This window comes from Apaloderma vittatum, unplaced genomic scaffold (assembly GCF_000703405.1).
Source record: "Apaloderma vittatum isolate BGI_N311 unplaced genomic scaffold, ASM70340v1 scaffold38203, whole genome shotgun sequence".
Taxonomy (NCBI): domain Eukaryota; kingdom Metazoa; phylum Chordata; class Aves; order Trogoniformes; family Trogonidae; genus Apaloderma; species Apaloderma vittatum.
The window spans coordinates 25,013-35,939 of NW_009708107.1; the positions used below are offsets into that span (position 1 = coordinate 25,013).

General features: G+C 48.7%; 1 protein-coding gene across 1 annotated transcript; it reads right to left on the reverse strand.

The window, feature by feature from the left end:
- Positions 1-2,125: 2,125 nt before the first annotated feature.
- On the reverse strand, positions 2,126-10,524 carry TGM4 (transglutaminase 4; the record flags this gene model as incomplete). Its single annotated transcript, XM_009866436.1, has 13 exons — positions 2,126-2,267; positions 2,470-2,606; positions 3,073-3,242; positions 4,283-4,615; positions 5,117-5,368; positions 6,220-6,323; positions 6,567-6,702; positions 7,127-7,301; positions 7,787-7,894; positions 9,285-9,403; positions 9,728-9,857; positions 10,112-10,218; positions 10,345-10,524. Coding segments are annotated over 13 exons (2,093 nt in total), but the record flags the coding sequence as incomplete, so codon positions are not given.
- Positions 10,525-10,927: the final 403 nt, after the last annotated feature.

Consider the following 10,927-nt stretch of genomic DNA (forward strand, 5'->3'; position numbering starts at 1 on the left):
CTTTTAGGTAAAGGGAGACACCCTGTGTCTGAGGAAATTGAGGTGTCCCTTCATGTCGTTGAGACAAGAAGTCTTGGAGGTCTCTGCCCTGTGCTGGGGGGTGACAGTGAGGGGAGAAGCTCTCCTTCTGCACCAGCCAACATTCCTGTCTGTGTCCCACAGGCAAGGGCCAGCAGAGACATACCCAGTCCTAGAAGGGATTTCCTACAGGGAGCAATAGGGATGTTGAAGGCAGAAAAGTGCCCTTTTTTAGCTCTGGTTTTCAAATTTTGGCTTGTTGCTAGGCCTCTGCGTTCCAGTTGACACTGCTGTCTGCAGAAGTAATGGTACTACAGGCTCCTGGAGAGAGAAATAGGTTAAGAGCTGAAAATTACCTTGAGGCAGGTGCAGGGGGATGTCAGCTTGGGAGAGACCCCCTCACCAATGTTTCAGTCTTGCTTCCCAGGATGCAACAGCACCCACTTGTGCGGCTTTGGGTAGGCAGGGAGGGAGGCAGCACATTTCCTCTGCCACTCTCAATCCTGGTTCACCTCATAGTGAGAACAGGTGTCCTTTGCTTCCACTTCCCACCTCTTGTAGTGTTCCTCAGGTGGTGGTTTTTCTGCATCTGGGTTTTTTTCAGTAGCTGAAAGGGAGAAGCAGCGTGAAAAGTCCAGTTACGAGCTGGAGGTGGGGACGTGTCCCTGTGCCTTACACATTGCTGTGGGCAGCCAGCCTAGCCCTGGCTCCAGTGTCCTCTGAGACCTGGTGGGGTGAATTCCCACCTGGTAGCTTGAAACCAAATACGATTTTCATAAAACTGAAACCAAACCATTTCTTTTCCCTCCACACACTCCTTACCCCTTGTTACATGATGCCTTCGTCTTCAGGCCACGCTGCTCCAACGCTGGGAAAGCGGCTCGTCAAGAGTGAGCTTGTGGTGCTAGAAACATGAGGGATGCTCAGTGCATCATGGTCCTCCAGATATCCCATCCCTGCTCTGGCAGGAGGTGTTAATACACGATGGACAAGGTCACAGCAGATGCACAAAATGTTCCTGTACTCCTTATCTGGTGTCTTCTACAGCAGGTTTTCTATGCAAGTGAAGAATCTACATCTCTTAAAAATATTTTGCTGTTTGTAACTCCTTTTTTATGCCTCCAGTCACCATTGCACTTACTAAAGAACTAATACTTGATCCGCCAAGGACCACCTGCTCCTCCCTTCCCTGTGGGCACCGCGCACATGGACCCTGCACTCGCTCTGCCTGGGGAGAGAGGCTCCCACTCCCTGCGTGGCTGCCACAGGAGGTGGCATTTTGAGGGGACATAGCCAGAGGGCTGGCAGAGGCCTTTTGTGGCCCACCTGAATGCTTCTCTGGAGGTTCCCCGAATCTCTGAAACACAAGGGAGCAGTAAAAACTTTTTTTTTTCCCCGTTGTTTTCTCCTCCTTTTATTTTCTTCCTCCCTTTTTACGGGCTGGCAGTAGTAGCTGCCGTTTCTTTTTCCCACTCTACAGCCCTAATGCCTTGAGCATTTGCCTTTTAAATAAACAAATAAACCAATCCCTCTACTAAACTGCTTGGCTCAATTTCCTCTTTCCTTGCGGAAACGCTGGAAACCCCAGTGCCCGAGTGCTGCTGACATGTGACAGGGCAGAGCAATCCTGGCAGGCTCCAGCTGTGCACAGCTGTTATCTCCTTCAACATGCCTATGGCTGGAAGAGCTCCAGATGTTCACAGCCATCAGGATCCTACCCACAACCCAGCAGCCTTCAGGGTGGAACAGGAAGGACAGAGGTTGCACATTTCTAGGGAAGCAGTGGTAACAGTACTTCTTCCAAACAGTACCAATTTCTTCCAAAAATGTGAGCTTCACTCCCTGGCCTGAGGTGGGAATGTCTCCTCACAGGTTCAGAGCCACCCCAGCCCAATGATACCATACAACCCAATCACACACAATTCATTTTAACAATCTTTATTGAATCACAATTAACTGCAACCAATGCAACTGCACCCAATTCCCTTAGCTTAATGGGATGTTTGCTCTTTATTTTGAGAGTATTAGCCAGCAACGGAGAAGGTGAGGTGTACCCAAGACCCACGGTGGTGTTACACATTTAGCAAGGCCACCATTTACACTCATCCTACTTGGTGATGGTGATGGCCTTCTCTGCAGAGATCCCTTTGACTTGGGTTGAGGTCAGCTTGGCTACTATTTTCTTCTCTCCTAGTCTTATTGGAGTACATATTACTTCAGACTTCATGATCTTACCAGGCATTAAATCCCTGAGAAGAAAGGAAAAAACAAAAAAAACCCCGTGACTTATGGTGGTTTATTGTGCTGCGTGGTTTCAAACATGGCTTACAAAGGGCCCTGTTACTCTAAATCCCCTCACGGCTTCCTCAAGGGAAATTAAATAAAATTAAAAAAAAGAGAAACAAAACAGAGTCCTGCCACGCTTGTTTCATACTGAGCTCCTCTCCTTACCCTTGATCAAACGTTGTCATCTTAAATATGCCCAAGCCCTCCACCAGCAGCTTGCAGTTTTCCAGGGGCACATTCAGTTTGTTCTTGAAGATAAAGGCACAGGAGAATTCCTGGTTCAGTTTGGCTGTTTCTGGCATCTGGCAGAGGAGGAAAGAGAGAAGCAAACCCAAATGCTAGGGATCAGACAGGTAATAAAGATGCTGGAACTGCTGCAGGTTTGATTCTCACCACCAGCACAGTGGGGGACAAGCCCCTGATATCCCTTCCATCCTCCTATGGCATCGTGTGCTCTGCTCCGCTGGCTGTTTTCCCAACTCCTCTCTGGTTTCTCAACATGTTTTACCTTCAGGAGGTGGAGCTGTGGGATCAGAGGTGGGCCCCGTGCAAACCATCCTCTTCCATCCCTTTCCCTCCCATTTTAGATGGGCAATAAAATCTTGATTTCATGGCTGCTTTCCACCTTCAAATAAAGGCTAAAGAGCCAAGGAAAATGCCAAGGATGAAGCACCTCAGGAAGCAGCTGTTTGGGAGGCCCCCTCGGAATGCTAACACCACCAATGTTACAGCGAGCGGGGCTTTAACCCTCAGCCCTGGCTGCCTCACCTGGACAGTGATGGGAGGGTAATCAAAGCTCTTTGTCATCCCATTGGTGAGTCTGTCATCTGTGCCCTCGACCTCGGCGATGGTGGTGACATGGATGAGCAGTTCATCTTTCACTGAGGCCAGCGTCTTCATGTACGCATCGGCTGCAATTTTCAGAGGGACCTGCTTCTCTGCAGGAGAGAAAATATAACTCAGTGCTTCATCACACGCCCAGGAACTGGGTGGCAAAGTCAGCTCTGGAGGCTGGTGTCCTAGGGGTGGGATGAGATACACTTGGTGAGACCATCCTGCTTTTGGCTAAACTTGGGAACCTTTTGGGGGGAAGCCCCAGCTGGACGGGTGGTACCGGGCACATGCAGCCCATGGGAAGGGGGACTGAGCCCACTCTGTCTTTCTGCCAAGCCGAGCACTGGCTTGGGCTCATATCCAGTGTCTCAGCTGCCCTGGCTCTCAGGAGGAGGCAGAGGAGTGTGGGGTTGGGCACATTTAAACCTGTGTCCTCTGGGGTTTCTCTGAGGCTCTGTTCGTTATAAAATTAGCAGCTTTCCTTTAACTTCAGATTTTGTCTTTAATTGCCTGGACAAACTGCCAGTGGCTTGGAAAAGCCTCAGAGTGAGCAGTGCCAGAGCCTGGACTTTGCTTTAGCTGGCGAGGCTTCCTGGCTCCTGGGAATCAAAAAAAAAGCACCTGTCCTTATCTCTAAATGCTGCCTTTCTATCCTACCCTGCTGCATTTTGACAGCCACAGTGTGTGTAAAAACACCCAGCAGCAAAAATTTTTTTGTGTGTGAGTGACTCATGCTTGGAATGAGCAAGTACTGTTAATTATTTATCACTCATTAGCCTCTTTTTTCACAAATTTCAGTCACATTGCTGGGGATCAGAAATGCAACCCAGGTCACTCAGAGGTACACAGTGAAATAGCAAACAGCTCTTGGGATCAGCCAGGCAGACCGCCATGAGGTTGAAATTTGCTTGGGTGGAGAACTCTGAAAATAGGGTTTTGGTCCTGTTACGGTGAGATCCCAGCCCGTAACAGAGACCCCCAAATGCACTAACAAGAGGGAGGCAGCAGACAAACAATTTCTGCTCCTCGTGTTGTGCAGAGCCACACACTGACCTGTATCAGAGCTACTGTCAACCCACTCCAGTGAAACCCCCAAATGCTACAGTAAATAGTCTGCAGAACACAAGCAGCTTTCCATGCCTACCAGATTTGCCTTCAAGCTTGATGGTCTCCTTGACAGATCCGAGGTTGGCCTCAGTTTTCCCAGTATAGGACTGCAGCTGGCAAGAGCCAACAAGATTGATGGTCCAGCTTCCAGGATTAGAGGTCTTCACTGTGATGGCCAGTTCAAGGGGATTGCCAGGATACAAAGCTTCTGTATTGGTTATCTCAATCTGGAGCCCACTCTGGGAGACCACCTCAGGTTTGGAGCCCATGTCACCCAGGGGCATGGCTGGACCAATGGAACGAGGCATTATTCCTGACGGGCGTAGGAAAGACGAAGCTTTCTGCATGGACTCCCTTTCCTGTTTAGTGCCTAGACGAAGAAAAAGCTGGATGAGAGCTGTATCTCACTCTCCTCACTCGGAGCCACCTGCCCTTGCTTAGGCTTTTGCTGCTGAACAGAGCAGGTGTCAGGGCACCTTCAGCCTCTGCTCGGGAGACCCTCTTGGTTTATGCTACCAGCATAAACCAGCAGGTCTAACTGTAGTGTTTTGGACTGGAAGAATTTCCTGAAGGAGACACTTTTAGAGAATGGATTCTCTTAAATTTTTCAGCTTAAGATTTTCCTGCTCTTCACTGGCAAGATTTTAACAGTGTAGCAGTCTGAGAACCAGGGGGAAGGAATGTGGGTTTGTTTCCAATATAGTCTGAGAAATGGAAACACAAAAAGAATGAAGAAATGAAGCAACTCGCTTCAGTTTGCCACTGCAGCTACCCCTGTGGTTTTTCTCCTGGAGAAAACACCCGTAGCAGGGTGACCTACACGGCCAGGAGTCTCCTTTTCAGCACTGTTTTAGAGGACAGGGGCAGTTACCTTCAGGGAACTTGTACTGCGCAGTGATGTCTTCCCGCTTGTCCTGCCCCACGGCTTTTGTGCTTATATTTATGCCGATGCCTTGGGTCTCCGTGGCAATCTTGACGTACTTCTCCTTGCCATTCACCTTCTTGACAAGCCAGTAGACTTCGTCAGCGTTCACCTCCGCATACACGAACTTGCTGTCAAAGGGCAAATACACCTCCCCTTCTCGGACAGCCTTCAGTGGGCATGGACCACATTGGAAAATACCTAGAAAGCACAGGCAACACCATTTGCTTTTCCAAATACAAGTAGATTCTCCAATTTTTGTTCTGCCTTCAGACCCACCCAAGTGGGAATCTGTGGCCATGGTAGTTGACTCGTTAGTAAATATTCCTCCAACTCAGCGATGACCTCCAAAAGCCCTCATTTATCCCATAGCTCTTTGGGCTTCTTCATAGACGACCAAGGTGTGGTAAGAGCTTTTACACCTTTCCTCCCACTTAAATAACGTTAAAGGTTTGAAAGTCATGGCTTGGTGCTGGGAGTCCACCAAGTCCAGCCACCTGGGCCTGATCTGCTGGCTGTTTCCCACTTTCTGCACAACTTTGAGGATTAATGTTTTCTTTCCCACCTCCGAATTCCGTGCATTTGTACAGAGAGGGTAGTCAGTAATTTTGGCAGTCAATCCTCTCATTTACCAATGAACAGACTCGTGATTTGCTCAGGAAAGCTCTACAGAAAGTGTCTTTACTGGGGAAAGCTGTGACACCTCTTACTACAGAGACTGCTTTGAGTCCTCAACTTCACCAAAGAAGTCAGAGGCAGGTAGAAAGAGAACACAGCTCTGATTTCCAGCTGTGTGCTCTAACCTCTGCAATGATACTCATGCTTCCACAGCATCCTACGAGGTTGATTTTCTGCCTGCCAAGAAATGCCATTCCTCCTGGCCTTGGCTGAAGACAGCAGGAGTGAGACCTCCAGCTTTAGGATGTCAGTGCCCAAGCATGTGAAGATATGCACAGGGAGTCGGTGTTTGCTGACTGGGGACCGTAGCTTGAACATGAACTGTCCCTGCCTCCCTTGGGAGCTGCAGAAGAGCCTTTTGAGGCAAATCCTACCTTGACTCAGCTCCTGAGGGGTTGCATCGATTGCCTGCCAGCCATCAAACCCCGCTGGCATATCTGTCCTCTTCATCCAGACGTCGTTCCACACGTGGAAGTTCCTGCGGGTTGGAAAGAAAAGGAGTGAGTTGTTACAACCAGAAGAATCACCAACTCCTCCCTTAATCCTTAAGTAAGGGCAGGTTTTATGGGGATTTTTGTGTAACCCTGTGAAACCTCAGGCTTTCTCTCTCTCTCCTGGTCAGCCAACCCAAAGCAGTATCTCAAAGGAATTGCTGCAACTGGGAAATGTGGCACTGTGGGGTGGTATGGGGGTGGGAAGTGTTAATGCCCCTTGACAGTACCAGACAGAGTCCAAGGACGAGTCCATCTTTTCTCCATCTTCGTTCAGGTAAACGTCAACTCTCAGGTTCTCATCTGTATCGTGTGCTGAGTTGAAGTTGCTCACACAGCGGGATGGGATCCCCAAGCAGCGCATGACTGCAGCACAAACACACAAAACACAGGGGCACAAGATCACTCAGGCTGATGGTTGCCTCTGGAGGTCATCTCATATGACCCCTCTGCTTACCCAGGGTCCTCCAGAGCCGGTGGCCCAGGACCGTGTCCAGACAGCGTTAAACTATCTCCACAACCTCCCTGGGCAACCTGTGCCAGCACTCCCATTAACCTCATAGTGAAAAAAAGCTTTTTTTCTCATGTTCAGAGGGAACCTCCTCTGTTACAGGTTGTGCCCATGGGTAAGACCCCCTCTAAACCTTCTCTTCTCCAGGCTGCGCAGTCCCAGCCCTCTCAGCCTCTGCTTATGTCACAGCTTGTGCCACCTCCACCACTCAGAGCCACGGTGATTTGGTTTAATAGCACAGTAATTAGGGAATCAGAGAAGGGTGAGAGTTCAGTTTACCTGTAGTGAGGACTCCTGAGAAGACCCAACATTGACCATAAAGGACCGGCTTCTTTGTTTTGTAATACTGCTGCAAAATGGAGACGCTCCCAATCCAATCCGTAGGGGAGGTCCCGTTGTTGTAATTCCCTGACCAGTTCCCCAGCAGGACGCCGTTGTCATTGTTGGCATTCACCTGTGGCCCCACACATGTGCAAAGGAGAAAAGCAGAGGGGTGAGGCTGAATGAGGCTTAAACACTGGGCCCTCTGCCCACCCTGTGGGACCCAGCAAGGCTGCTGGTGCTGCCTGAGGGCTCCCTTAGTTGGAAACCCTCCACCTGCGTATCTAGAGGGAGGTAGCACCACTGCTCAGGGCAGCCAAAATGCACTCTGCATCTTGTATTTTAAACCCCAGGGCTCCAAGAAGGGTCTCAACACAGAGAGTACAACTCTTGTGTTGGCCCTGCTGAGGAAGGACAGCCACTAGGCTGGCTGCAAGCTTTGGAGATGGGGAGATGCTATATTTCTCTTACGTCTTCCCTCCACCCAAAATGCCACTGGCTCTTTCCTTGCAGTATCCAAAAGGAACCCATTTCAGATGCATCCTGAAACGGTGTTTGAGAGCAAGAAAGGAGGAGGGAAAGCTGGAGAGGCAATGTACTTCTGCAGGAGAGGCATACCAAAGCAGACATGGCTCTGGAGACAAACACAGGATCTCTTCTGTTGCTCAGCTTGAGTTTGCTTTTGTCCAGCAGATACATGCAGGCATCCAAGATTAATCCCTCAAACTGTTTTGGAGAGAAAGTAGAGATGTTTTTATACACTTCTCTAAAACAGAATTTGCCCAGTGCTACAAAGTCTAAGTACCTGGAGGAAACTGACTAGTCCTAACTTCTAAATTTCCTTTATGATACTGAATTTTCAAGTTTATAGTTTCCCAAAGCTGTTCTCTCCAAATAAGGGCAGAAATGAAACGCCGCTTTAGAAGACAAAAGCCCATCTCACGTGTCTTGCAAACACAGTTGGAACTTGACCTAGCAACCTTTACTCCTATGAGTAGTTCTAAGTCACCAATGTCATCTCCCTGCAGCCCTGCAAATTACTCACAAAAGTAATGACAATTTAAGAGCATGACAGATCTTCAGCCTGTTGACATAGCTACAAAATGAACCTTGGGGGAAAAAAAGGAGGTACATAAACGGAGATTATTACAGCAAAAGATTCCTAACTAGCAATTGCTGTTAAAGCTCCCAGCAGTCCAATTCACAGAGATGTCAAACATCCGATCCAACGAAACTTGGCAGAATATCAACATCAATGCATTGCTTAACAGCAGAACAAATATTAGGATAGGAACAGCCCTATGGACAAAGCCTTTTGGCCCCTTTGTGGAATAGGCATCAGCATGAGCGGTTTCACTGGGCTATCTGTACCCTGCAGCTTGAAACCACAGACTTACAAAACAAAAACCAAAAGAAAACCCACAGATTCCAACATTTTTTGGTGGGGAAGTCCTTCTGGGTAGGGTGCAGAATGCTCTGTTTGGGTGCCTGTGTGCAAATAAACCCACTTTGGCACCTGCCTCCTCTCTAGCCTGAGTGAGTTTGTCACTCCAGTCTGCTGGAGTTATCTCAGAGGCAGCGTGGAGGAATACCCTTCCTGAGAGGGTGGCTGGTTGTGTCCTGCACCAAACAGTTCCCCTCGCAGTCTGTGAAAAGACCGCTTGAATGATGACACCCTCTACCAGTGCTGTTCCCCTATTTTTTCCTGATCATGACACAATAGGTAAATAATAAGACTTTTTTCCCCTGCCAGCCCTCTCCACAGTTCACAAGCTGGTTATCAACAGCTACTGTGTTGCATGAGACTGGGAAGGACTCCTCAGAGGAATTTTTTCAATCAAAAATGCTTTGCCCCCAATTTCCACATCCTTTGCCAAGGGGTCTCATGATCTGACTACAAATGTACCATTAAACCCTGTTCTCTAGCTGTGGCTGGGGAAAACACTTATTTCCACAGATCACTCTAAGCAGGTTAGCCCTCCCAAGGAAGCTGGCAGGATTATTCAAGTGCTCTGAGCTACTCACGAGCTTAAACTGTTTGTAGGTTTGACTCATTAAATGAATGCCTACAGGAGAATGAGTGAGTAAGGGTACTGACAAGACAGCTGTGTTTTACCTGCCCAAAGTTCCACGGTCTGTTGTAAATGCTGTCCGCAGAGCCAACATAGATGCAGCCAGAATCGTTGAGCACATACTCCTCTCTCTCTGCCTCACTGGCCAGGAAGACAACATCACCTGGAGAAAACACCCCTCAGACGTTACGTAATTTGCACACACAAAGTTTTTTTTGGAAAGCTAAGATGGGGGAGCTGGTGGTCTGTAATATTCACCCCAATTTGTGACCATGCAGTACTCACAGTTTTCCTCCTGTCATAGAAGAATTTCCTATAAGACTAAACTTTATTTTACTCTGGTAGTTCTATTGCTATACAACCACTGTTTCAGTAAAACGCTTCTTTCTGAACAAACATTTTAGTGGACTAGGTAGACAGCAGGAAAAATGGGAGCAGAAGTTTCCGCCATGGAATCTCTCTGGCAGCAGTAATCATCACCACTCACCTTCACACCAAGGATTGAACAAAAGGTAGACGGTGCCATTTTCAGGCTTGTAAATGTTACTCCCAGTCTTCACACTGAGGAAGTATTTTCCCACGGGGGCACTGGGTGAGCTGGTGACAGACAACACGCACTGGGGAGGTGATAAGAAGAGATGGCATTAAGGACCCTCCACCATGCTGCACGACCGGCACGACTGCCGAAACTGGGTCTGTGCAGGGAGAGAACGGAAGGCAGCGGGATGGGGCAAGTAGGGGAGCAACAAGTTACACCAGGCAAGGCTGGTGCCCCCCTCAAATTATAGGGTTGAGTGAGAGGAGGACAGGAGTATGAGGATGTGCTTGGCATTGCTGCCCCCCAAACAGGAGCGCTGCCTGTGGGCTCTACCTCTCTGCCGCCGCTCTTGACGATGGAGATTAGCCACCCGCCTAGATCCTGCTCCCGCTTAGGGTTCAGCGACATCAGGGTACCCCTGATTTTCATTGGGTTTTCACCTGGAAACAAACCCAACATGAGATGCTGTAGGTTCTGCAAAGACTGTACAATGCCTGGTAGCAGGAAGGGGCAGCCAGGGTTTGCCTGCTTTGCCCGACAGCTGCAGAGGTGAGGCACCCACTTACCAATGCTCAAACGCAGTGAAAGCTTGTCGGAGGCCTTCAGCTCCCTGCTGAAGCTGAGCTGGAGATGAAAGGGCTGTCCGCGCCGCACCACCAGGTTCTTGATGTCATATGCATCCGTGTGGTGCAGGGGACAGTTGTGGCTCTTGAGGAAGTCAATCCCAGTGACCTTCAGATCGGTCCCTAGAAAGCCGTTAGGAGAAAGGGAGAAAGAAGGTTAAAGAAAAAAGAAAGATTGATGGCAAATTGCTCAGTAAAGATAGGTTTTTTCTTAACAGAGCCCTCTAAGTCATCGAAACATCTAAGCATCCAGTGATCTAGTACAAGAAATCACACTGAGGATCACCAGAACTAACAGATGGTACAACAGTTCATATATATATATAAAATAACATATATGTGAGATGCTTGGGGGAGCAGAGCAACCTTGTTGCAGCAATGGGATGCAGATGCTCTGTCCATGCTCCACTTTCGAGGGAGAAACAAGATTTTGGCAGAAGCAAGACTTTAAGCATTGCTTAAGCATGACTGCATGATGGCACGACTGCAACTTGCAGTCATGTCACTGTGCTGGCTCTCGGCTGCT